A 27,451-nucleotide genomic window follows, 5' to 3' on the forward strand; every position below is an offset into this window, starting at 1 on the left:
CACGGCGCCCCCACGTGAGCCGATTGCAACACATGCGGCGCGGCGAGGGGGAGCGCGAGCAGCCGCGGGCCGACGTCAGCGCCGCCGCCAGCCGCGCGCCGCCGGGGGGGGGAGGGAGGAGCGGGCCTGAGGTGAGCGGGGGGGGGGGCGCCGGGGGGGGGCCGGGGGGAGGCCGAGGGGGCCGGGCCGTAACTGCCGTGCGCGTGCCCCCGCCGCAGGCCGCCGCAGGAGGAGGAGGAGGAGGAGGAGGAGGAGGAGGAGGGAGAAGATGGCGGACGATCCCAGCGCTGCCGACCGCAACGTGGAGATCTGGAAGATCAAGAAGCTCATCAAGAGCCTGGAGGCGGCCCGCGGGTGCGTGAGGGGCGGCGGCGGCGGTGGGGGGGGTTGGGGGGGGGTCTGGGGGGGGCTCGGGGTGCGGGGCTCGGGGCTCGGGGCCCGCCCCGGGGAGGCTCCTCACGCTGCGGGCAGGGCCGCGCCGCCCTCCTCGCCCCTCTCGGCCCCATCCCGGCCCGGCCCCGCCGCTCCCGGGAGGCCCCGCGGCTCTCGGCCGCCCTCGGTGCCGTTTCCCCCCCCCTCCCCGCGGCCGGGGCCGGGTGCCGGAGCCGCCTCCCCCCGGCCAAAGATGGCGCGGGGCCGGTCGCTGTGCGGCCGGGGGGGCTCCGGGCGGGAGCGGGCAGCCCCTCGGGCCCCGGGGGCGGCAGGGACCGGAGGTACCGGGGCCGCAAAGGAAGCGAACGTCTCAGCCAAATGCACACCCAGGGCGGCTCCTCGGCCGCCCCCGTGGCTGTGGTTCCCGCAGGCCCCTCCGGCCCGCTGCTAACCCGGCCGGGTGCCTGCTCGGGCACCCCGCGTCTGGGCAGCTCCCGTAAGGCAGAGCGGCGGCCTTGCCCTTCCCTCAGTGCCGGTGGTTATTCCCCTCTGGAGAGGGAGCGTGGGGAGGCGTTCTGTCGGAAGCTAGCCTTAAGAAGAGGGAAAGGGGACGAGAACCCAAACCAGGGCTCTCTTAACACAGTTATTTTTTTTAATCTGGCTTGGGATGTGGCTATACGAGGGTTGGGGTGTAGGAGAAGGGAATGCGGAGCCGGGGTTGCCCTTGCCTGCAGCAGAGTGGACTTTGGCTGCCTGAGCTGACCGCGCAGCTGTGCCTTCACGCGGTGCTAACGGCTCGCAGAGCCCTGGTAGGGAGGCCCCAGCAAGCACAGAGCCCATGAGCCGCTTCTGCCGTGGTGCTGGGAGCCCCCGGACAGCTACAGGTGTCTGTTGCAGCCTGTGGGAACAACTAACAGTGCTGAGAGGGGCTGGGGTGTAGTGGGGAAACATTTGGCTAGTGTTTTGGCTCTTCCCAGTTCAGAACAGGGCGGCACGAGCATGTCTGCGTGGAGCGGTGGCTGGCGGCCCATCATTTCTGACAGGCGAATGTTGCGGGGGTCGAGGCTGAAGCTGAGAGCTCCTGGAAGGAGTGAGGCGGAAGGGCTGGTGGGGACCGGGCACACCCTGGGCTTTGGGCAGCCCCCTGGGGCCGCAGCCCTGATGTCCCCCCTCCTCCTCTCTGTGTGCCCTGCCACAGCTCAGACTCACTCTGGCGATGCTCCAAGTGCAGTGAGATGTGAGGGGGGGGGTTAGGGGAGCCCTCTGGGTCCCAGTATCTCCTCGGTGCTGTGATACTGCTGCTGCTTCGCTTACCGTGTGTGCTGGCTGCTAAACCCCCACCTGGCGACGGCTGCTGACGCCAGCAGTCCTCGCTCTAAGCAGGGTTACGCCGGCTCTCTGTAAATGCCTGCCGTGCTGCCAGGAGGCCCGGCCGAAGTTACCCCGGTCTGTTTGGGCCCGGCGAGGGGAAGAGGTGCTGTGGCGCTCAGCAGCGCCGGGCTCCCCGGCACGAGAGGTGCGAGGCAGTGAAACAGGCTTTTCCTGCCGCCGGGAGAGTCGCTTCCTCTTCCTGCCGAGTAGGAAGACCTGTTCTGGGGTGGGTTAGGGGGCAAAGCCCGTAAATAGGGTGGTGTGGAGGGCCAGGGCTCCTTGGCGTCTCCACCTTCCCTTACTCATGTGCTCCTAATAGTGACCCAGCAGCAGTGCCCCAGTTTCAGGCGCTGGTTGTTCCTGCAGTGGATCAAAGGGAAATGGAGGAGGCAGGAGCTCGGCGTTGAATTTGTCTGGCACTTGGCGTGCTTTTGCTGTTATGCTGGCATTTCAGGAAAACCTCAGTAAAATAAAACCTCAGTAAAATCTGTGGGGTATTATCGAAGTTTGAAGGGAGCACAAGAGCAAGGGAATGCTTTTATCGTGTCTGAGACAGCTGAGGCAAGTGGCAGTATTGGCCAGAAGTCCAGGGGAGAAGATTGGAGCTGCAGCTTCACCAGGCTGAGGCTGCCGCTCACATTTTGAGGTAACATCCTAGCCAGAACGCCTGGCGTTACTTGCCACGCTCTGCTTAGGAGGGCTGCTGTTCTCATTGATAGCTGGGCTGCAAGAACCTGGCAAAACAATTAAAAAAAAAAAACAAAAAAACACACCTAAACCTCCAAACTCTACTGTCTCGTTCCTAAAGCAGAGGTATCTCCCGTCTCCTACCAGTCCTTCCCAAGCTGAGCTGCACTCTCTGGTGCTGTGAAGTTAATGAGTTGGTCTTTCTGCTGTGGCGATAAGGGACGGGGAGCAGCCGGCATCTGCAGAACGTGTGAGGGAGAGCAAATGGGGCCCGAGTCCTGGCTAGAAAGGTTAATTGCTTCCAGCACGGAAGTGGAGCAGGGGAAGAGGCTGGTGATGGGCAGGCTGTGCCCTTGTGAGAAGCCTGGCCCCGTCGTTCATCCCCCGTGGCTCCAACTGCTCGGGTTCTCATCAGGCATCTCAGCCGCTCCCTTGCGGAAGGGCTCTGGTTTCTGAGCAGCGTGCGGGTGGCTCCTGTGGAGGCCCGTGCCCCTGGGTGGCTGCGGCTGCGCTGCTGCGTTCGGATGTTGCAGAAGCTCGAGCAGAGGTGGCGTTAGCCACTCTTTTTCCCCTTATGCTCTGTCTCAGGGCCTTTCTGTTAGTGCTTGGTGCAGTTTTCCAGTGCCGCGATGAAATTGACAATCCCTCTTTGTTCCTCTGCAGCTCTGAATAGTTAGCAGGACTGCGGGCAGCCTGTCTGCTAATCTAAGCTGTAAATGCTTGGCAAAATCAAGTATCAGCAACAACTAGCGGCCTCCCTGCAGGCTGAGGCCTGAGGTGGCACCCCGAACAGTGTTTGGAGAACTCAGAGCCGCGGTGATGAGGGCGCCCTGCTCCGAAACGGGTCAGAAACCCCTCTGCTGGGCGAGGTTCTGACCCTGAGTAAGAGCGCAGCGGGTGCCAGTGCAGGGTGGGAGCCCAGTTATGATGGCAAAACCTTCAGGAACTCACTGCCTTCAAGACACCTGCCTTGAACTTAAGGGCAGGGCTGCACTGCTCAGAACGGTAGCCTCGATTCTTCGATATTGTTCTGCTGAAACAGGGAGAGGAAGCAAACCAGACGGGTGTCTCTGGAGGCAAAGCCAAATAGAGCGGGTAGGAATTGAGGATCAAAACCTCTCCCCACACCAGGTATTTTGGAAGGTGAGGGGACAGGACATATGCAGGCTTTTGAGCAAATTCAAAAACTGGGCCTGAATGGGTGGCTTATTCTAGGTATAACAGGAAGAAATGCACGAAGGCAGCAGAATAGAGAAATAGGAAGAGAAGGGGAAATCTTGGTGTCTCCGGAGCCATGGCAAAGTGAAGTAAGGCTGCTTCTCACTAGGGTTTGGATGTTGTTGAGCTGAAACTTCCATCTGCTACAGGGGAGAAACCAAATGTGAGGCAAGAAGCTACCAGCAGAGACAGAGGTGTGAAAATGTATGGGAATTCCTGCAAAATGAAACACACGCTAGGTCTGTGTGAGTGGCACGAGCCTGACCTGTGGCTTACCCAAAAACGATTTGCCCAGCGCGTGTTGCACTAGGCTGCAGGTACGGCTGGGTTTGCCGCAGTCCACCCGGAGCCTTGCTGGCCCTGGTGGAAGGGCCCGGCTCTGGAACTGGCCTCAAGCTGCTGCTGCTTCCCCGCCCTGGGGTGGGAGCCTGCTCGGCTAAGGGTGGTGGTGGGGCCGTTCTGGGCGTCCTGGGGCGACGCCGCTTTGGTGACCGGGCAGGTCGGTGAGACTGAGACCCGCTGGGACGTCCTGGTGGCTCTGGAGAGCGAGGTGAGCCCTGGTCAGTGCTGCTGGCGGCGTGGTGAGCCTCTCCAGAGGTCCCCAGGACGGTAATGCCGGGGCTGCGAACGCTGCGCCAGCTGCTGGGGGGCAGCTGTGACTGTGTGCGTTGCTTAGAGAGTGACTGGGGTCGGTTAGACATCCTCTACAGCCTTGTGGTGCTCCTGGCTTCGTTTGGACAAGCACTGGGAAACTTTGGGGCTGCCAGAGTTGTGCTGCTCCGCACTGGTGAGCTGTGCTTCTCTCCTCAAGTACGCAGTGCGAACCCCCAGCTGCTCTGCGTGGCGTCCGCAGCACTTGACCGCAGGCGGAGCTGGCTGCGTGGCACCCGAGTGGCAGCTGTGTCTGGGGCAGCTGTTGAATCAGCTCCAGCGTGAGCGGCTCTACTGCACCGTGCGTGGTGCCCTGCTGGGGCTGAGCTCGTCGCTCGGTGGTGCCGTGCCTCGGGAGGAGGGTTCGGCCTGCCCTTACATCTCTGCGACAATTTTCTGGCCGTGCTGCTTGAGCCGCGTGGCTCAGAGCCGTGCCCCCAGGGAGGCAGCAGGCCTCCCCTGCCTTCTCAGAGGGATCCGTTTGTTGTTGGGGCTCGGGGCTCTGGGAGCGGCGTAGCACCTGGTACAGAAGCCATTTCTGCGGAGCTGCAGCTTTCTCCTCAGGACGTGGAGCACGATGGAGACCTTGAACCTGGGTGAGCTGGCGGAGCTGCGAGGGGCAGTGCTGCGGCACGCTGCTGCGTGGCTTTCCGACCTGCGCTGCGTTCAGGAGGCTGCTGCGCTGCTGTGTCCTGCCAGGGCCTGCCATCCGATGGCCTTGAGGATCTCTGCGCAGCAAGCCCCTGCCTCGTGCAGGTGTCCCCAGCGGGCTAAAAGGCTGCTGGCACCTGGGCTGGGCCAGTCCTGAGGTAGAAATGGATTTCTGTCTTGTGTGGAGAGAACTGGAAGAAGCGTCGCCGATGTGGCTGTGGGGTTTGTCTTAACTGGCAGTGAGCTTTCTGCTGCGGCTTTATGATCCGTCATTAAAACGCGGGGTGTTTAGGGAAGAGGTTATGATACGAGCTGATACCGGAGCTGAACTGCTTCCGTGCAGTGGTGCTCTCTGCTCAGCTGTCCTCAGGGCGAGGCCCTAAAGAAGGGCACGTTCCTGGTACAGGGGAAGGTTAGGATATTAACGTGCCTTTTGCTCTTGGTAGTGTGAGAAGGAAAGGGAGGGGGTGTTTGCGGACAGGCCGGTGCAGGAATAGCCCTAGTGTAGGGCAGGCAGTAGCTCTTTGCATGCTGCTGCCGGTCCCCGCGGTGCTGGGGCTGGGAGCTGTGTGCACGGGACTGGTCGGACTCGGAACGAAGGCGGGTCCGTGGGGAGGACGTTTGGGTGGTGCGGAGCTGAGCGGGTCGAGGGCGGGTGGTGGAGGAGGCTCTGCGGGCAGCGGGGGGGCACGGTGCGGGGAGGGCTGCTGGCACCCTCTGCTCGCCTGCGCCGAATTGCTCACTTCTGGCCCTCCTCATCTGCTGCTCCCCCTGCTCCTGAATTACGGCAACGATCAAGAAGTGCCGCGTGAGTACGTGCTGGCAGGTGGCAGAGAATGGCCTGACCGGGAGAGCTGCTACGTGTCAGACAAGCTCTGGTCGCTGTTTTGTAGCCTTTGGTGGCTCGGTGGCCTGGTGCCCTCCCTTACAACGGCGTGAATCAGTGCTGAGCGGCGTGATTCATGCGCAGATCATCGCTCACGTAGAGCTAATGAATGAGACCCTGCCTGCTGAAGACAAATGATGTGGTAGGAAATGGGAATGAGCACCTCCAAAGAGGACAGGACAGACTTTTTTTGGCTTTGTGGCAACTAGATTCCCCGCCCCGCTGTTGGCTCCCTATTCCCACGTAGCTGTGAGGCATTAACATCTTAACGAGCAAATCTGGATTTGTTGCTTCAGCCCCTCGGTGTACAGCCTGTACCCAACCGGCCCATTAGCGTAATGCAACAAGTCTTTAAAACTTGGAGCATTAATAATCGGAGAGGGAGGAGGGAGAGCAGGGGAGCTGTGGCGGAGCCAAGGCTGCCAGTGAGCCGCGGACGTCAGAGGCGCGGCGGTGCCTGCTCGCTGCCCGGTAGTTGGCAGCGGGGCCGCCTGCGTCGGGCCGGGCGCCGCCAGCAAGGCCCGCTCAGAACGTGCCTACGCCGTTGGGTTTTTGGCACGTGTTGCCGTTGATCCAAGGATTTCCGAGCGCCATTGATCCACCTTCCTTGTGGGGAATGCAGTCCCCACTCCAGCAGCACGGGATGAAGTCGGGGGCTCCTCCTGACCCGCGGGGCTGGGCTCTGGGCTGGTGCAGGAGCTGCTCCGGCTGAGGAAAGGAGGAGGCCGGGAGCGTGAGCTGCCAGCTCCGAGCCCGGGCGCTGCTTACGCTGAGCTGCGTGGAGCTGCACGAGCTGGACCCACAGGAGAGGGCTCAGTTACCTGCTGCCTGCGTCGCCTCGGGACAAGTGACACCCAGCCACGTCCCCTGCTGCCTGCAGAAGGGGAGCTCCGTGACCCCGATCTTCCTTCGCCTCCCTTCTGTCCCCGGGGAGCGGCGCCTGCCGAGCTTGGGAGGCAGACGCTGGCGGCGGGCCAGGAGCCGCAGGGGGAGCACCGCCACCCCGCCGGGCAGCCCTGCCTCCGCGCCTCTGCAGGAGCAGCCGAGTGCTGCCTCCCCGCGGGGAGCTCTCCCCGGCTGCCGGAGCGAGGCTGCGCTGCGGGGAGCGGGCTCACCTCCCTGGGCTGGGGTGGGTGCTGGCGGGTGCTGGGCTGCACGGCTGGCAGCGCGGCTTCTGGGGGCTCCTCCTCGTTTCCGCTTTGGGAAGGTCGGTGGGTTAGGGTGAGGGCGCAGAACGTCTTCTCAGGACGCTTGTAATGTCCGTGCCAAGGCTGTTTGTGGTTACACGGTTACACGGCGCTTTGTGCGCCACCCTCCCGTAATGCCGTGTCCTCCGGCAGAGGGGACGGAAGGTTCCTGCCGGGGGCTGCGGGACAGCTGCAGCACGAGAGCTTGGCGCTGAGCGGGCCGTGGCGGCGATGACCGCGCGGCCTCACACTGTGCAGCTCAGCGATGCCCGTTCGTCCAGGGAGAGGTGGCATTCAGAGACACGGGAATTAACCGTCTGGGGTGCTCCCGGGGCCCGGGGGGGGTCACAGTCCCCAGTTAATGCTTGTGCCGTACAGTACTCTGGAAGAACGAACGACTTGGTCTCCTGGCCCCACGATCCTTCCCTTGTGACCACACTTTCCCTGTGTCCTGTACTACTTCTGTGCTTCTGAGGTGGCACCAGGTCCAGGGACATCCTCCTCGCCACGCTTTTCTTTGGGATCTCATCTCCTCCAGTTCTTCGTATCCCTCTTTGGATGACCTGGAAGCAGTGCGGTGCATGCTGTGGTGAAACGCGGAGCGTCTCTGAGGTGGGAGCTGAGGTTTTTGCTGAAATGGTGCAGTAAAAAATGCTGCTAGTGGCACGGCTTTCAGCTCTTCTTTAAACTTAAAGGGGCCCATGGGAGGTGCCAATATCTACTAAGCGGTGTTGTGGGCTCGGTGTAGATACCTGTGCAGCGCCTGTCCCCTCTGCGCTGTGTTTTGAGACCATGAAACAAGCAGGGTGGGTTTTCATCTGTGCCTGATGGAGACATCACACAGAGCCGTTGCTTCTCGAGCCGCAGCTGGACGGAGATCTGTTGGCTGTGCTTGTCACAGCGCTCGCCCCGCGCTGTGAAACGCGGGCAGTGCAGGCTTGGGGTGAGCTTCCCGATGACATTGCCTCCAGAGCACTGCCGGGATGCCGCGCCGCTGAGATTCTCTGCTCTTTGCTCGTGGGCTGACAGGATTTCTAGGAGAAGTGTTAGTGCTTCTGCCTCTGCAGTCGTCTGTCTAGATTGGGCATCTCAAGTGAGCTGGTGCCACTTCCTATTTGGAGAGGACTTTGTCTTATTAAAAGACACGAAGTCTTTAAAGGGCACGTCTGTGACCTGTTCATGTACTTCCAGCCATAGCTGATGAGCTGTAGGAGCATAGGCACGGAACTTCCTTGTGGCAAGGTCAGGCTGTTACACGCGAGGCTTTTATGAACAGGGAGTGTCTGGGGCCTGTGGTGTGTAGGAGAACCCAAACCAGCGCGTTCGGACTTGCCCATACCAAAGGCCATTTACTTTTTTTAGTATTTCATTCAACGTCTGTGTTCAGATACAGGATCAAGAAGAAGAAATAAAACCAAACGCAAGCAGTCAGCTCTTCCCTGCCATCGCTGCTTGTGTGGGGCTGCGTTCTCGACGCAGCCCTTGCTGAAGCCCCGTGTGCCTGCTGGGCTGGGTGGCTGGCTGCCCAGAAGTGGGGCTCTTCAGAGGTATGTGCCCGGCTGCGGTAAGCTCTGCCTGGGATTACGGGGATATTCCTGGCAGCCATCTCGCAGCTGGCCAAGGGCGTGCAGCGAGGGGTCTGCTCAGGCCCTCACGTAGCTTTGGCAGCCTGTGCCATGCAGGTGGGGGTGATGTGCACCGGTAACCTGCAGCCCTCTGGGAGGAGGCCGGGGTTGTTGCCTTCCCAAGGTAACGTCGCTTGAAGCAGCGTGGCAGCGGTTACAGAAAGCTTCCCAGCTGCAGCACGTGGGTAAGAGCAGATTACCTGAAGGCTGCCTCACGCTCCTGCCAGTCGTGTGTAGGCCTCGTGCTCCCTTGTTCCTGGGAAAGCAAGGTACTCGGGGACCTACCGCCCCGTAAAATATTCCTGTAAAATATTCCCATTTTGAGTCAGAGAACGAGTGACCTGCCTTGCCTCTGTACCTCTGCGTCACCCCGGGTGCTATTGGTGTGAGATGCTTCACTGTGGAACAAGCGCGGCTCAGCTGCTGCCTGCCAAGCCCCCCGGCAGGGCAGGGCAGGCCGGTAGCTGCTATTTATACAGCACACCTCTTACGTCAGGGCTGTGCCTCCCCAGCGCGTACCCCGCGTCCCGGGGGGCAGGCTGTGACAGCTCCTCGCTGCCTGGGGTCGCCCTCCTCTGCCAGGTCGGGGCCTGCCGCCTTTGGAGCTCCGGGTGGCCTTTCAGGTGGCCGTCATATTGTGGTAACGCTGTGTGGGACGGGGGCAACTCTTGGAAATCCACTAAGGCAGCTTGCAGCGTTAGTGAAGGTGCAAGGACCCGCTCAGCTGTTCTCGCCTGGTGGAAGCGCAGAAACCGGATCCCTGCAGCTGAGGGTGGCCGCCCCGGGCAGGAGGCTCGGCCACAGCGAAAGCCATCTGGGGGGTGTCTTCGGCAGCTTGTCTCCAGTGCGACGCGCTGCTTGCTCTGTGCTCTTGCCTTCTGTTGTGGAGGCTTCTTCACGCTGAACAACAGAATGCAAGCGCAGCGAGCGCCGCTCCTGGTGCCGAACGTGGCGTGGGACTGGGCGCAGCAGTGCGGCCGGGTGAAGCCTTCTGCGAGATCCCTGCTCGGGCCGCTGGGCAGAGCCCGGCGTGTGCTGCTCTTAGCCTGAAACACCGCAGCTGCTGGAAGGTGCCGGGAGAGCTTGGTAAGAGCAGGAAGGTCTTAGAGTGAAAGCAAGCCCTGTGGGTGCCCAGGCACCTGCTTGCAGGAACACCGGCAAACTTCTTCCTTCGCTTTCTGAGGACTAGGTTAGAAGTGATTCAGCACCTCGCGCCGCCCCTCGCTGCGATAATCCGTTAACGTTTGCTTTTAGGCCTCTCGTGACTGGGAACGCCGCTTGTTTTGTCGTACAGTTGTCTGAAATCCAAACTGTACTAGCGCTGAGGTTTCAGTACCAGAACAGGCTGTCCTCTCCACAAACCTCACTTCGAAAGAACTTGATGTCTCAAGAGAACAAAGCGTGCTTGCTTTTGCCTCCCTCCTACCCCCAAACAGCTCTGGCGGGTTTTAGGAGCGAAGTTGGAGGTCCCCCTGGGATGGCTTAGGAGCGAAGGCAGAGCTTCGATCTCCAGCACCGATCATCAGAGAAGATACCCGATGTTGGTAGCTTCCAGGCCACGCTAAATCTGAGCTAATTGCCAATTACTGGCAGGGCTGGCGCGGTGTGATTAGTAACCATAGCACCCAGCAGTGAATGAAGTGCTTCTACCTTCCCAGGGGCTGGCGCTCAGTGCACCCCCTCCCTGTGTCTCTGCAGCCTGCGGCAGGTGCCCTTAGTGCTTCGTTGTTCTGCCCTCCAGTCCCGCGAGCCGTGGCACACTTTGTGCTGTCCTGCGGACGAGGATGCCAGGTTGTTACAAAGCAAACACCTCGATGCACATATTTACGTTACAGAGGCAGCTATTTGGCTGCTGTGCTGGCGCTCCTGAGCCCAGAATAGGGACAGCAACTGTCTCTAGCTGCTTAAAACTTCCTGGCTTAGTTCAGCCTGAAAGCATTAGCTTCCAGCTGATCTAGTGTAATTTGTCTTGGGTGCACTGAAACCTGGGGGAGCCTCTTGGCAGTGCTGAAAATCCTGTGCCTTTGAAAAGCCTTGGCACTCCTGAACCTGGGATCCTGCTGCGCCGACCATAACCGGGAGTGCTTCAGGCCCCCCTGCCTGCAGGAGCACCGGGGCTGACAGGGGAGGAACCAAGCTCGTTGCACGTTCGATCCTGAGCTGCCAGTGTGAGCGCTTCCCTTAATCCAGGCGGCTCCCTGTAAGCATTCTGTGATGAAGCTCTGCCTGGCGGTGTGCTGGCTGCGGGATTCGGGGCTGGCAGCAGCCCTCCAGGTGGCAAACGTCCCACGTGCTTCGTGCGGGGCTGAGCCGCTTGCTTTTAGGGCTGCACCTTGCCAAGGCCCCTTTCTGGAGGCTGCAGCCAGCACTGTGATCTCCTGTACGGCGTTCCCGGAGGAAATGCACTCTGAAACACTCAGCTCATCCAGCAGCGGTGCGGGAGGATGAGGCACGGGACTGTGCAGAAATCCTTCTGTTCTTGTTGAGGCATTGTGTGAAGCCTGATAGGAAACCTACCCACTGTATTGCTGTGCAGAGTACTTTTTTTTTTTTCCCAAGCATTTTTGAGCTGCAGTTTTCTTAGCAATTCCGTGCTATGTTTTGTCTCACTGCTGTGATCACAACAGACGGAGCCGCAGGTTTTCAGACCTGACCGTCCTGCGGTAAGGTCACGTTCAGGTACGAGCTCGCTTTGGAAGGGGAAAGCTGCTTGTTTGGGGTCGGTTGGTGTGGGTCCCTGCTGCGTGAGGCAAGTCTGCGGCCACCCGTGTGCAGGTCCACTTCAGCTGGCGTCTTCCTGGTCTCAGCCTCCCTGGCCATGCTCCCGCTTGGTGCGCAGATCCCCACCGTGCCTTTGTGTGGGGCAGAGGGAGCCGGGCAGGGAGCAGCGGGTGCTCTTCCCTGCAGTTAGCTGGCTGCCCAACGAGCTGCTCGCCTGGGGGGGTTAGCAGCAGGCGGCAGCAGCGGTGTGCGGGCTGGGGCTGCCCCCGGGGGTGTCCCCACGTGGGGCTGGGCAGGATCGGGGTGCTGGGAGGTGCCGCTCTTGTGGCGAGCTGCGCGCCGGCTGCGTTGTTGGGTGCTGCAGCTTAGTGCCTGAAATAGCTTTGGCTGAGTAAATAGTGAGGAAGGCACGGCAAACCGGAGAAATGCACTTGAACTTGGTAACGGAAGGTGCTTTCGGACGTAAATTGGGGCTGGAAATTGCAGAAGGATTTAAGCAAGCAGAGCGCTGTGCTGTGCTGAGCATGTTTGAGGCTCAGATGATGCATTCGCTCTCGTTTATAAGGTTCCTTTGCACTTAACTTGTTTGCAGCAATAAATCAAGAGGGTCTGTGAAGATCCCGGTGTGACTTGGGGCGGTGCAGCAGTCTGGCTGACATCTGATAAGATGCCATGTGTGACATCCAGTAGCAGCGCCGTACCTAGTGCTGTGCCTCAGCAGCCCCGCTCGTGCCCCTGTCGCTGCGGGGTTTCTGGGGCAGCGGGACGTAACACGAGGCCGGGGGCTAGGATTTGGGGGTGGCTTGCACTTAAAAGCAAAAGGCACCTTGATGAGTGCTTCAGTGCTGGAGAGTGGATCTCGGGAGGGCACGGCTGCTGTTCCTCCCTGCTAAAATCCCCCAGAGTACTCCTGTCCCTCGCTGTCTGCTCTCTCCCGGTTTGGTAACTTCAACAGAGGAAACGTCGCAGGAAACCTGTTGCTATCAGGAGAGCCACGGAGTGCCCGAGGGGCCCGAGGGTCCCATCTCCCGCCTGCCGCATCGCTAGGATTATCCCTTAGCTGGTGCAGGTAGGCAGGAGCTCTGCGGAGCTTTCTGATCTCTGGAAGCTGGAGAACCTCTCCTTTCAGAGGAAGAGATGAGCTGTGTGAGCTTGCCTTGAGAGTGCTGCTTTCAGAAAAGTCGGGAAGAGTCGCTTTCATTCTGATCGGCCTCTTGCTCAAAGGAGCCTGCTGGGACCGGGAGGCCATTACACGTCCCCTAAGGCCTGTGCCATTCACCGAGGTAGCTCGCTGCTTTAATTGAGTGGTACACGGAGTGTTCTTGGCTGGTGTGACCTGCAAGTCTGCGATAGCTGTCAGCATGGCTCAAAGCTCCTTCGGGGAATAATGCGTGCAAGTGTCTCTTTACGACTGTCTTGATTAGCGTGTGTGGGGATCTTGGATATTAAAACCAATTAGTTGTCTGGAAGGTCAGGGACATATTTGACCCAGCATCTGTTTCAACTTGGCCTGAATTGAAGATCTTTGGAAGAGGGCTGTGTAACTTCTGTAAAGAGGCTAATGAAGTGATGCTTTTTAAAGCACTTCCCTGCTGCCTCCGTAGCCCAAACGCTTCGGGAGGATGCTGGCGCGTGGCAGCCTGGCACGGCAGCAGGCAGGTGCTGCCTTACAGCAGCTCGTCCTACCGAAAGGTTTGTGTAAGAGCAGAAATCTTTTTCTTTCGTGGCTGACGAGCGCGTTGTCGGTGATCTGACTCAGAATCCTGAGTACAGCTTTTGGCCTTGAGAGGGCTGGAGGGCGTGATGAGGCATCCGATTTTTATGCCATGACTAAATGTGCTATGAGGTCTGGGCTGCACTGAGATGATGCAGCAGCACTTCAGGCATCTGGGATACTTCAGCAGCAAATGGGAGTTACCTGCTGGAAGGCAGACGGAACTTCCCTCGCTTCCATTTTGGCTGTGGATGCAGTTGACCCACAAGGCGCTCTCAGGGATTAAGACCTCTGCAGGATCCCTCCCAAAGCCATAGCAAGAACTAATATCAAACTTCTTTCATTTAGCTTAAGCCAGCTCTGTGATTTGTGGGGTCTTATCTCCTGCCTCTGTGCCTGGGCTTGGTGCTTCTGAACTAGCAGTCACGTACTTCAGCGCTTTATTTAAAGCAGCTGCCGGAGTCAGGGAGCCTCCCATGCAGCAGGGCTAGCACCAAAGCAGGAAAGTGGAAGATTGCTACAAAATGACCCTTCCAGTTCAGTTTTTGGTATTAATCTGAGGAGAGCAATGTGTTAAAACAACACTTGGACTGGCTAGTGCTCCAGCTGTCTGAGAACAAATGCGATGGGCTTTAAAATGTCCTTAAAGTATGTGGCTGCATTGTTTTAAATAACCTCAACCAGGGGCTGCTTTACATGCCTTTTAGCTGGCAGCCCCTAGCCTGTAACTATGTTCTTTGCTCCCCAAGTAGAATCCCAACTTAAACAAGCAGCGTTTGGAGGGCTTGCTTGGTAGTGACCTGCAAATCCTCTGAAGAGACTCTTATATTTTTTCTCCCATTGTTGTCCAGCAGAAGGGGAATTACACCGACAGCAGTGGGTCAAAGCATCCCTGGAGGTGGGGTGGAACGGGGGGCAGGAGGGAGGAGACTGGTCTGGAACGTGGTATGAAAATGCTCAGCGTTGCTTTGACTGGTGGCTGCTCACAACCCCTCTTCTTCCCTTCTCAGCAATGGTACCAGCATGATATCGTTGATCATTCCCCCCAAAGACCAGATCTCGCGAGTGGCAAAAATGTTAGCGGATGAGTTTGGCACTGCCTCCAACATTAAGTCTCGAGTGAATCGCCTTTCAGTACTGGGAGCCATCACGTCTGTACAACAAAGACTCAAACTCTATAACAAAGGTAACTTCTAGCTTGTGTGGATGCTGGCAGACTTCCCTTACTTGGAAGCACTGTTAAGTTCCTGTATTGTGCACTGTTCTGCTAATCCAATCTGTTGGCCTGTGCTGCTGTTTTGCTCTGGTGTTCCAGGTATGTTGCCTGTGGGTGGTTACTGTAGGGGTGGCCCCTGGGACTACAGTAGTAGGATGGTCCTGGTTTTTGGTAAGTGGGATAACTTGGTCCTTAGCCGTGCTGACTCTTCGAAACTTGTCCAGCCTCAAGAGCTGGTCTGCTGTAATTCCCTTGCATTAGATCGGTGGGATTTCATCCAGCAGAAACTTAGGCGTGCAGCTATGAAGCCTCCATAGCTCTGGGAGGAAGTAGACCCAGCCCATCTAAAATAAGTACTGGAAAAGGGTTTGTCACTCTTATCTTTACGCTGACAAGTGGCCTTCACTGAGGTGGTCAGTGTATAAATTGCTGTATTTGAGAACTAGGAAAGCTTCACGGGGATGTTCAGCTGTTCTCAGGGCTCTAGGAGTTTGGAAGCTCATGGGTTGAACATGCAAGTACACGTTTCTGGAGCGCTGCTCCGAGTCCTTCCTTCAGTGCTATCCAAGGTCACTTTTCTCCCACTGCCCTGAGCTGTTCAGTATATGTGCACTAAATTAGTTTGTTTTCCGCTGTAGAGATCTGGGAGGAAATGAAGTGGGGGGAAATTAAGGTACAAGACTTGGGAACTTCAAATTCAATTCTGTCTTAAGTCTCCTGGCTAGATGGTTAGTTTTTGATGGTTATGGCTTGCAGTATTTCACAGTGATCTCAAATTGCATTGTATCCTTTATAGTACCTCCAAATGGTCTGGTTGTTTACTGTGGAACAATTGTGACAGAAGAAGGAAAAGAGAAGAAGGTCAACATCGACTTTGAACCTTTCAAACCAATCAATACATCGTTGTATTTGTGTGACAACAAATTCCACACAGAGGTAAGAAGTCTCCTGTTGTCTACGGGTCTTGCAGTAATTGAAAGCGCTTTGCTAGACTCATTGAAACAATCCTTGGTGTGCCTGAGTCCACAGACTCCATAACAGCAGGCTCTAATTTAGCCTGAATGGCTGGCTTGTGACTGGCTACTATTCAAAAATGTGTGATATTTGGTGAAAGGAATTGATGTATTGTACAGCTCCTGCTAGAGCTGACTTTATGGCCCAGCAAGCAACTGCTCAGTTTGTTACCCATGGACATGAGCTATTCCCTGTAATTGGAGGCAATGTTTTTTTCTTCTTAACGCTAAAGGCCCATAGATCTTATTCCAAGCCAGGCCTTAAAGTAAAGCCAAGATAATATTAGTGCTGCCAGTCTTGATATCGGATGTGTTACTTGAGACCCTTGATGGAGAACTGGCATGCACTTAATCTATCTGGGGTGAGATGGGATTATATTCATCCGGCGTCTGCTTGCCTTAGTGAAATGGCTGGTTTGAGGCATATTATATTGCTGTGGATCGCAGCGGTCTTAACTTCATGAAGTCAGTTTGTGTGTACGTCTGCTTTGGCTCTGCACTGGCAGAGGTCTCGGTGTCTCTAGGAGACTGATTGCATTTCATGTCCATGACGTTCACCGCAGTGTGAGGAGGGAGGCGTAATGGCTTATCATCAAACCCAGTTGACACGGGCTTGACAGGGCCTTCGGTGATGTAGTCTGCTTGGTTGGTTGGGTTTTCAGAGGTCTGATCCGTGGCTGAGTTTCAAAGGGCAGGAGCACAGGCAGGAGAGGGTTGTTTGTCGCGCAGGTGTGAGGTACATCCCTGTGCTTCTCCTCTCCCCACCGAGGGTGAAATCCCAATACGTCTTTGACCTAGCAGAAGTAACAAAGCTAGGTACAACTTGTGGAAGTTCTGCTGAGCCCCTGTGTCCGTAAGTCGTTGAAACCAGGAGGTAAGCAGGGGACTTCAGGAGAGAGTCAGAGGTGGAAAGTCAAGGGAGCCATTTGTCCCTGCAGTTGTTGGCGGTGGGTGGGTGGAGGTAGGCTGCCTTCTGCCCTATCAGCAAAGGGATTAATTCAGTCTTGGCTGCAGCTCCTGCTTCAGGGCATTGATTCAATACAAAAAAGTAGCTGCTGCCCAGTGGGCTGTTCCCGGGAGGCAGCTGTAAATACTCTGCTGGTGTGCAGCCCTGCTCTGCAAGGCAGTACCAGTAACTTGAGAGGAACTCGTGGTAACTGACACTGCTGATGACGTGATTACTGCCAGCACCTTTCTGCAGGGGCTGTTTGCTCTCCTGTGCCTTTTGGAATGCGTGCTCATTTTATGTGGTATTGTCTGCACTGCAGAATCAAATCTAGCTGTAAAAGCAATGAGTGACGTTAGCGCTGGAGTTCTGATGTGGTTGAGGAGCTCTGCTTTTAACCTAGGGGTTCCCAACGCCCAGCTGGAACTTGAGAGATGGGCGTCTGGCTGAGTACCCAACAGATGCCTTGTGGAAGTGAGAACCTGTCAAGGAGCAGAAAAAGGACATGGTCTTCAATGTTAGGCTGAGGTGGAGAAAGGAAGCTCAGTCCAGGCTGAAGGAAGAGAAATAAAAGCACCAGTCCCTTCTTTGTGCTTGATAGGTCAAAGGGTGGAATTGCTGACAGAACTAATGAAGGGGAAATTGGGGGATTACTGACCATTGGATACTTTATGAAGAGTAAGAGGGAATTGAGAACATCAGAGCTACAGTCACTTGCTGCCTGGCAAGACTATCTGATAAGATTTCCTCTAGATATTTTATTGCCTGTGTGAAACTGAAGTAACTTCCCAAGAGGGATATGAACCCTGATGTATTTCTGAAGAGTAGGATTTACAATGACTTATTTTGATACCTTGGCTGGAGCATTCATTCCAGTCACACGATTTGCTTGGCTCTGTCCCAGTTAAATAGATTGCAATGTAATATGCCACTTCCTCCTCTCATTCATCCCACTGCTGAGGAATTAATACAGAATATTTACTTTGGCCAGAAGATTCCATTAAACCTTAGTGTCTCTGTTTCTTTTAAGCTTGAAACCCATAGACTTGGTTGTGTGGATTTTGGATAAAGATGACTGTTTTTTATTCTTGCCATTCAGTCCAATAATCAAGCTGGCATGCGTGCAGGCAGTTAGGAGTCCAGTGGAGTAAATCATCACCATCATTCTTTCGGTATTAAACTAGTGACTTGAAACCATCTGGAACTTGATAAGTTCTCTGTCCTGCTAATGTGTTTTTGCTAGCCTGGATATAACATCAGGAAAAGGAATCCTGCTGTGCTGTTTTTTGGGCACGTAGAAGTGAGCAGTGTGTGTGTGCTGAATGTGCCTGCCAGCTTGTGCTGCCTTTAAGAGGGAACAGTAGCTGATAGGTTCCTTCCAAAAAGGAGCGTCAAGTTGAAGTACCAACAGATGTCCCACACCACCAGAACTAGGGTTGAGCAGGAAATTGGACAAAAGGAACTTGGAAGCCTTGATACCAGGCAGTCTTTCAGTTGTCAGTCAAACTGATTACAGGATGAATTTAGTTTTCTTGTTTAAAGAGAAGAAACTTGCTGGATAACTTCTTTCTCCCAACAAATGCCGTGTCTGTCTTCTCTATGTAGTTGTTCATGTGACAGTTATTGCTGCTGTTACTTAATTCTGCTTTGTAAGGCTGAATCTTTGAAACATCTACTATAGGCATTTCGTTGTCCGGCCTTTGGGAATTCCTGGGGTCTGTGACTCTAGCAGAAGGGTACTTGTGCTAGTTGGTGAGTTGGAAGGCAGGCTGTCTTGGTGCTCTGTGTAAAGCTGATTGACAAATAGCCCAAGCAGTTAACTGTGTGGGTTCAGCTTTCCTGGTTGGAATGCCAGGAGAATTACTCTTCCAGTTTTGCTAGCTGGAGAGGTGATGCAGCCTTGGGGGGGTGTGACCCCTTTCACCTAACCCTTCCAGAGCCACACTTTAGGATTTTGCTGTTACACCTGCACCTGACATGTGATGAGCTGGTAATGTTGTGAAAAGAGTTGCCAAACATCGGTTTCCTTTCAGGTCCTGGCAGCACTGTTTGTAGCTATCAGAGGTAGTCCTGACAAAGCACAAATAGAGGTGGGGCAGAGAATGGAGTGAGAGCAGCCCTGAGGAGAAGGACCTGGGGGTGCTGGTGGAGGAGAAGCTCAACAGGAGCTGGCAATGTGCACGTGCAGCCCGGAATGCAGTTGGCTTTTGGGGCCGCACCAAAAGCAGCGTGGCTAGCAGGGCAAGGAAGCCCTGCCTTCAGCTCTGGGGCTCCCAGCACAGGAAGGACACTGACATGTTAGAACGGGTCCAGAGGAGGCCATAAAGGTGATCAGAGGCTGGAGCACCTCTCCTGTGAGAGGCTGAGAGAGGTGGGGCTGTTCAGCGTGGAGAAGAGAAGGCTCCGGGGTGACCTTATAACAACTTCCGATACCTTAAGGAGGCCTACAGAAAACACGGGGAGGGACCCTTTGTTAGGGAGTGTAGTGACAGGACAAGGAGTAATGGTTTAAAACTAAAAAAAAAGGTAGATTTAGTTTAGATATTAGGAAGAAATTCTTTAATATAAGCATGGTGAGGCACTGGTACAGGCTGCCCAGAGAAGCTGTGGATGCCCCGTCCCTGGAGGTGCTCAGGGCCAGGTTGGATGGGGCTTTGGGCAACCTGCGCTAGTGGGAGGTGCCCAGGTCCCCACGGCAAGGAGGTTGGAATTAGATGATCTTTAAGGTTCCTTTCAACCCAAACTGTTGCACAATTCTGTGACTCCTCAATCTGCAGTTCTTAGTCTAGTTTATTTGTAAAAATCACCATGAAACTGACCTTTATTGAGGTATAATGTGCCTGGTAGTCTTTTGAACCAGGGTCCTGGACAAACTGGTGCTTACTGCTGACAACTCTTGTTTTCTGTTCCAGGCTCTTACAGCGCTGCTCTCTGATGACAGCAAGTTTGGCTTTATTGTAATAGATGGTAGCGGTGCCCTCTTTGGAACTCTTCAAGGAAACACAAGAGAAGTCTTGCACAAATTCACTGTGGATCTTCCAAAGAAGCATGGTAACGCACTAGCGTATCTCTGAGCTGTTTGCAGCCAAATACCATGGGGTGGGATGTGAGGGCAGAAGCAGGGAACTTAGCCTGTATGCTTGTAGCTGGACGCCACTCTGTGCTCCCTTAAAGTCTGACAGCAAAGACTCTAGTCTGAGCCTTCTATCAAAATTAACAAATCACGGTAACATGCGGTTGATCTTAAAGCGGTGTTTATTTCTTGGTGCATCTGGCCCTTTACTTGGCTTTGAGGTGGTCTTCACTAAAGATTACTAGCAGAAGTAGTAATAACACCTGCATCTCAGGGTGTTGCATCCAAACAACAGGGAAAAACAAAACTTGTTCTGTGCAAGAAGTAAAGAAGTATAATGGAGCAAGCAGAACTCTACAGTGCACCACAATATAGTGCAACTAGTGAGCCACTAATGAATTGAGTGAATTGTCTGTCAGCTACCTCCTGGCTTACCATCCTTCTCTGTAGAGTAGGCTGGGACAAAATGAAATAAACATCTTCAGTAAGTTCCTGTAGCAGAGAGCACTGGGAAGCATTGCATCAGCAAGAAAGGTATACGAGGCAGTGTAATAAAGGAAATAGCTTTTAATGCAGGTACAGGATATAAAGTGTGCAGATATTCAAAATTTCTACAGAGTTGCAAGTCCAAATAAAAAAAAAAAATCCTGCTTTGGGATGTGTGGAGAAAAATCTTTGTGTGAATGAACACTCCTTTCACTTGCTGTTCCAGCTGAATACCCCTAGCTCAGCTGGAAGCAAACTAATTCTGAAGGCTGCATCTGCCCTTCAGTTCACTTATTCAGGGCCCAGTGGGGACCATGTACTAACAACCTTCCCAAAATTAAACTACTTCCAAATTACTACCTCACCTTTCTTGTTTTGTAAAGGTAGAGGAGGTCAGTCTGCCTTGCGTTTCGCTCGTTTGAGAATGGAAAAACGACACAACTATGTAAGGAAGGTAGCAGAGACGGCTGTGCAACTGTTCATTTCTGGTGACAAGGTGAACGTGGCTGGTCTCGTTTTAGCTGGATCGGCAGACTTCAAAACTGAATTAAGTCAATCTGACATGTTTGACCAGGTGAGTGGCCTTTTCTGAGCAAAGCTCAAATGTTTAAGCTGTCAGTAGTAACACAGTGATACTAGCTGCATCTCTGGAGACGTGTAACCTTGGTGTCTTAAGTGATTTGACTAAAATGAAAAATCTTTTGTATCCTAAAGATGTCTTCCTTTCCTAATGCATTCCTAAAGACACCCTACAGATGCCTTTATTTCCTAATAAAGGAGGTAAGATCTCCTTTTCTTAGTAACAGTGCTAAAAGAAATCTGTTCTCCCCGGTTTGGAACTGATGTTCGTGTTCTTTGTGTTCCCAAATCTAAAGTAGAAGCCTTATGGGAATTAAGCTCGACTAAACCTAATCTCTATGGCCCTGCTGCCTGAAAACTGTGCTTCAGTATTAAGTATTCAGAGGTCCCTCTGACTCAACAACCTCTGCTTACAAGTGAACAAAATAGACTAATGCCCTGACTCTTGCCAGGTACTTATTCTTGAGGCATTATGAAGTAGTTTTGTTATAATAGAGCTGTCACAGACTTTTTTTGTCTCTTTCTTGTTTAGCGGTTGCAATCCAAAGTGCTCAAACTAGTTGACATTTCCTATGGAGGAGAAAATGGATTCAATCAAGCAATTGAATTGTCAACTGAGGTCCTCTCCAATGTGAAATTCATTCAAGAGAAGAAACTAATAGGTATCTGACTACGTGTTTAGCCTTCTCCTGAGCCAAGTATGCTTCACTGAATAATCTGGTCTTGATTTAGACCTTCTGGTAATGCCTGCATGTGCTAGCTCAGCCCTGCAGCGCTGTCTGTGTTGGGCAGGGCACAGTTCTCCAGACACCTTCTGAAATACTGCAGGACTGAATGACACTTTAAGAAGTGTTTGCTCTGTTGCTTTTTTTCCCCACTGGGCTCCTCTGATCTTCTGCTTATCCTTTCATCAGAGGTACCCTTAGTTTCAGGCATTCTGGTGACGTTGGGGTGGAAGAGGAGAAAATCTCAGATTTTTTTGCATCTCAGCATGATAAGAATTAAGGTTTATTTTGTTTTTAAGATGGCAGTCGAAATGATCCCTTGGTTGACAGTCAGCAGACACTGCTTTTGACCTGAAAGTACAAGAGGGCAATAGTAACAATAGCTACCTTATGCTGGAGAGAACAAAGTTAGGTAGTGTCTGCTGGTGGGTTAGTCCAATGGAGTGTTTCATAAGTAAGGGGAGCCTTTAAATGGAGCGAGCTTCCCGACAGGGCAGGGCTTGGTAGAGCTGACTTACTGGTGATGAATATTCTGAAGTACATGCTTTGACATGCTGTCGGACAGCTTGCCTTCCTTCGGCAGTACCACATACTTTTCTGGTCTCTTCTTGCATTCAGATCTGGCATGTTAAAAATTCGTGTGGCATGATCTTTGTGCCTGACGATCTGTTTCTTTGTATCCTGGCTACAGGACGATACTTCGATGAAATCAGTCAGGACACGGGGAAGTACTGTTTCGGCGTTGAAGATACACTAAAAGCTTTGGAAATGGGAGCAGTAGAGATACTGATAGTCTATGAAAACCTGGATATAATGAGATACGTTCTGCACTGCCAAGGCACGGAGGGTAGGTAGCGCTTCTGTGGGACCGAAAGATCTGTGAGGGGTTTAATGCTTAAACCACCTTACTTGGATAGGCTGTGCTGGAGGAACTCCTCAAGGTGGTCTTTAAGGAACCGATCAAGGGGATGTTGTGTAGGCAGGGTACTGGCTTGCGGCTTCCCAGCTGCTCTGGGGAAAAAGTCTGAAACTAGCAAGCTTCCGCCATGGAGAAGAAGAATTGCAGTGGTGGGGTGATAATGTCACAACAGTGGCATCAAGTCTGCCTTTTGCTTGTGTCCGTATAAACGTGATACCAGTGCGCTGTAGAGGAGAAACTGACTTGAGCCCTATGGCCTGAAACAAAATTCATATGAGCTGTGCATAATCAGTAAGCCTATGGCAGGACCTCTGCTTTTTTTTGTTTGTCGTATGGTGGTTTTGTTTTTGTGGCACTATACACTACTGGTGTGCCCTGTTGAGTTTTCCACAGAGCATCCACTAGGACGGAAGGCAGTGTTAACAACCAAGCCTTCTGTGTTGTAATGGCTCCGTCTTCAGTCTCCTGCTATTTTTAACCTGCTTCCGATAGCTTCATCCAACCTAATATTTTTTTTTCCTCTCCCTTCTCAGAGGAGAAGATCCTGTATTTGACACCTGAGCAGGAGAAGGATAAGTCCCACTTCACAGACAAAGAGGTATTTTAGCTTTGGGGGCGGTACATTTATTCTCAGTGTACTAGTGCAGTACTATGAATGTCTGAGCTTAGTTTGTCACAAGCACATGAGCATGATGACCTTTCTGGTACCCAGAGGAGACTTCGAGAGGGTAGTCTGTGGCTGCTCCTGTTCTCCTTCAGTCTAACGCCTGGATTCTGGCATTGTTTTTCTTCAATCTTTCGTGCTGCCAATTCAGAGGTTGTGGAAATGAGCTGAGGTGACAGGCAGGACAGCGTATTTGACCACCTTTTATCCATCCACCAGAAGAGTTAAGTCTGTCCCTTGCAAAAGGGGTGGTCATCTCTGTCTTACTTTAGGTCTGCCAGGGCAGCCGTTCCCAGCTGCTTTTCCTCCTTTTGGGGTAATTGCCAATTCCTTCTGTGCACAGAAGGTTTACAGTGTTATCTGCAGTGATATAGTGTTTCTATGCCAATAATCACTTGACCTTCTACTTACAAAACTCTGCTTTTTGCCTCTGGATTTGCAAAGATCAGTATTTCCCAGAGTAAACAGTGCCTGGTTAGAAGAATACCTATGGACTGTTTGTGGGGTAAAAAGTAAATCAGCAAAACAGTGAAAATATGAGTGCAGCTTGAGGTGACAGTTGAATGGAAGAATGAATTTCTTTCAGAGGCATTTTCTCTCTGACTTCCACACTGGCTTCTGTAGTATGGAGGCCAAAACAAGGCTTGTCAAAACTTAATTTCTTAGCATCAGGAGTCCTGTGCTTGTGCCAGCATGTTTGCCAGTTGTGTCAGCGGTGTCTACCACCTGCACCCTGGCAACTGTGTTGGACTGCTGGAGCCTGTAGAGCATTAATGCAGGTGTCTGAGGACAGAGAAGATACTGTTGATGTTTAAGCCAAAGACAGCTTGTAGTAGGAGTGTTTTCTGTAGTTAATGTGCAATGAGCTTAACATTGTGGCTTTTTTTTCCCCCTCAAACATCTACAAAGACTGGCCAAGAACACGAACTGATAGAAAGTATGCCCCTTCTGGAGTGGTTTGCAAACAACTACAAGAAATTTGGAGCAACATTGGAAATTGTTACAGATAAATCACAGGAAGGATCTCAATTTGTGAAAGGATTTGGAGGAATCGGAGGTAAACTGCAGAAGAAAAGTGTTGTGGTTTGTCTTTTTTGTAATGGTTGATTCGATAATCCGGTGCCAACACAAAGCAGATGAGTGCTATTCCTACTGGTCATTATACTAGTGTAAGAAACTATCCTGTTCAGCAGGGGTCTTCAGGTGAATTCATTCCACATTCAGCAAGATGGTGCTGCATGTTAGGCAGCTGTTACTTTCAAACTGTTCCTCAGGTCCTTTTGTCCTTCATAGTGCACAGAGGGTGAACTGTCCGTATTTCCAGCTGCTGAATTTCAGGTGTGAACTGCTTCACTCTGTATCTGCAGATGTTTTGTGGAAGACCATGCCCTGCTATGTAGAAATGGTGTATGACAAACACCAGCTGGATTTTTGAAGCAGTTGGATATAATACTTGTCTCTCAGAACTTCTCTATATTTTGCTCTCCAGTCTTAAGCTTCTTTTCAAAACAGAGTATTATCGGCCCAACTTTGTGGAGAGGCAGAGGTTCTGTAATCGTTTGGTCCCTCTGTTAAACTTGACAACCAGTTTAGCCTTTAATTTGGCAGAGGTGCAGGTAGTTAATGGGCTTCAGCCTGACAAAATCAGTAGCAGGGTAGAGCAAAAACACCTGCCAGAGACTGTGCCCTCCCCAGACTCGCAGTTCTAGCACAATGCATTACTTATTCACTGAGGTGCTAAATGCTGCCACTTGCTGTGTGTAGGTTGATGGATGTAGAGACAAATGTAAAGAGGAATTTCCAGGGGACAATGAATGTTACTCGGGAAGAAACAAGTTTGAATAGTCAGGCTACGTATGGAGCAACATGTCTGTGAGCTTTCAGGGTTTATAATTTCAGAGGTCCTTCTCGTCCTGCCAGATCCAGGCTCTTTGCGTGGTGGCTTGTTGTTTGCTACCATGCTCCCGTCCCTGCACTTTGAATAGAATTTACCTAAGTAAACCTTTCCAGGGATAAAGGCATCCCGGAGACCTGGCTTGGTGTGTGGGGTAGGAAGAGTCCAGGAAGACAGCCAGCGAGTATAGCTCACTGTAAAAGTTGCTTCAATACCAACTGCCTGCTGAATTTAACTGATAGGCTTCACTCTGAGCAGTTGTATTAGAACAAATTGCCCGTGACTGGCATTTCTTGGAGATACCATCCTAGAATAGGCTCAGCTTTGCCAGAAGAAAGCTGGTCTAGGCTGGGCAGGTAGGAATTTCTTCCTTCAGACAGTAAATTATATCAGGCTGAGACGTGGATGTGGCATGTTCACTGTAGCTGTGTGTTTGCTGCCAGCCATCAGCTGGAGCCTGTCTTGGAGCACAAATGCAGAGTTAGCTTCTGAAAACTCAGCTGAGAAACTCTCAATGTGCAGACAGGGCTCAATAAACTGCTTAATGCCTCTCTAGCTCTTTGTGTTTTGAAGAAGCTGAAGTGTGTTGTTTTTACCAGGTATCTTGCGGTACCGAGTGGACTTCCAGGGAATGGAATACCAAGGAGGAGACGATGAATTTTTTGACCTTGATGACTACTAGGTAGTCGACCTGGGTCCGGCAAAACGTGCCTCGCCCCTCCAGCATCCAACCCAAGGAGCAAACTCATGGTGGAAAACACAACAGATCCCTGCCTTAGAATTGGAACATTTCCAGAACTTGATCCACAAACATTGGATTTAAAAAAGCAAAACCCTACACTTTGATTTGTCATAGTGTCAGTACAGCAGCAAACTACTAAGTTCCTATATGCCACTTCGGACTAATTTAAAAAGAATCCCAGTTTTTACTTTTACTCAATGGTGAAATTGGTTGCTCTTGTATTTTATGGAAATGATTTTTTTAACCTTCATGATACATTAACTGCTGTAAACCTCTTCCTTCAAAAATTAATAGAAGTAAGATCCTACTGGTTTGTTTCTTTTTACTTTGATTGGAGAAATCAATTGCTGCATTTTGCAGCAGTGTGACCCATTTACATGGCACTCTCAGCTTAGACTGCAGAAGAAGAAATGTAACGAAATTGGAGCCATTCATTCTCTTCAAAAGAATGAGAAAGCACTTACCTAGAGTGCTAGCTTATAAGGTGTGGCTTGCAAATTCAGATGGTTTGGGGAGGCTTACCAGCCAAATGTGCTTTAATCTATTTGCAGAAGCACTGCTCTTACAAACTAGGAAATGCACTTCATTGATTGCGATGAAAATGCTGCTGAAGTCTTGGGCTTAATTGGATTTGAGCAGTGCAGCCTTCAGGTTTTTTTTCGGTGTTGACAAAAATAAACATACAATTTAAGTGAAGTAAGGTACATTTTGTTTTGTTCCTCAGTCTTTTTTTTTTTTTGCTTTAGGACTGCGTAAGGTTTCCTTGATTATGTGAATTTGATTGAACCCACAGTTCTTTAATGGAAAGCGGGTATTTTTTACAGGAATAATTAGTAAGTGGAGCCCTTGACTGAAACCTTAGTACTGGTGCATTTGGAGTCCTTGACACTAGTATGTTGGACGTTAGCACAACCCACTGGGATGTCCACCTCCCAGCACTAAGGAAGTCTGTTGTAGTGGCTCACAATTGTCCTGTAAATCTGATGCTGAACTCGAAGGCACCCTTAATGGGTTAAAACTTCTGGTTGCATCAAGACTCAAAGTTTTTTGTCATGCCCGCTATATAGAATGCGTTTCAACCTACTAGAAATGGCTAAGGGTTTTTCAGATAGTCTCGCAGGCGGAGGATGAATTTAGCACTGGCATGAGGTAATGCACAAGTCTTGCTTCTTTTTCAGGGTTATTGGGTTCTCTGATGGGCGCTTTGACATCTTAGTGCCCGGGAGTCCTGGTCTTTGCTGGCTCATCAGTCCGGGTGCATCAGTCAAAAGCAGCCACTGTTGCTAGTTGCATACCTGTCCATTTTTTTCCAGTAATCCTGTTTCACTTGAATGGAGGTGGAGCTTGTCTTAACCTTCTGCCACGCTGTTCTTTGAGGTCCAAAATTACTGTCATTGTGAGCAATACAATTTGTAACCCTGGTTTATAACCTGGCAGATGGCTTTGCTGTTGTTTTCACATCAAAGCTGGAATCTCTCACGGAAGGTGTGACTGGGTCTGCCGCAGATGTGCACAAACCCAGGTTTGAACATGTTTGCGGTCTTCAAAGCGGTATGTTCTGGATTTTGCCATTGTAAATGGGTCTAATGTGACATGACAAGACCAGAAAAATTGGATGTAAATTTACATTTTTGAATATACTGCTTGTTGTTTCACATGATACATTAGGGTATGCAGCTCCTTTTTGTAGTTTTTATTTTTACTATTTAAGTTTGGAAATGATGCCAAATTTTTGTATTTCTTTAATCAATGTGTTCTCTTCAGTGATATATATTGCATTATATATTGATGTGTATATCAATATATACTGATATGTATTACACTTACACATACAAACACGTTAAACGGGGGTGAAAAATCCTAGCCTTTGCATACTATATAGCCTCTGCAGAGAGATCCCAAGCAGTGATATCTTGGTGTTGTGATGTACAGAAATGGAGAAGAGTATTAAACCATATTTAAGAATATAGTACGGACTCCTCATTTATTTTCTTCAGTCCAAGAAACGCCTATTTACTCATTTCAATGCCAGCAAGGATTCAGGACGGTACTTGGGTTTAAGGTGGCTGTTTCATAGCTGAGTGTGAGTACGTCTTGTTTCTTCATCGTGC

At 52.1% G+C, this 27,451-nt stretch overlaps 1 protein-coding gene across 1 annotated transcript; it reads left to right on the forward strand.

Annotated features, from left to right (window-relative positions):
* ETF1 (eukaryotic translation termination factor 1) lies at nucleotides 1-27,307 on the forward strand. Its single transcript, XM_083798687.1, has 11 exons — nucleotides 1-131; nucleotides 219-354; nucleotides 14,094-14,269; nucleotides 15,096-15,235; nucleotides 19,171-19,309; nucleotides 20,201-20,391; nucleotides 20,929-21,058; nucleotides 21,813-21,968; nucleotides 22,574-22,638; nucleotides 23,614-23,761; nucleotides 25,198-27,307. Exons 2-11 carry the CDS (start codon nucleotides 269-271, stop codon nucleotides 25,278-25,280), a joined length of 1,314 nt encoding a protein of 437 aa, XP_083654813.1. The 5' UTR covers nucleotides 1-131; nucleotides 219-268; the 3' UTR covers nucleotides 25,281-27,307.
* The last annotated feature ends 144 nt before the right edge of the window (nucleotides 27,308-27,451 follow it).

Source organism: Anser anser (genome assembly GCF_964211835.1).
Source record: "Anser anser genome assembly, chromosome: 14".
Taxonomy (NCBI): domain Eukaryota; kingdom Metazoa; phylum Chordata; class Aves; order Anseriformes; family Anatidae; genus Anser; species Anser anser.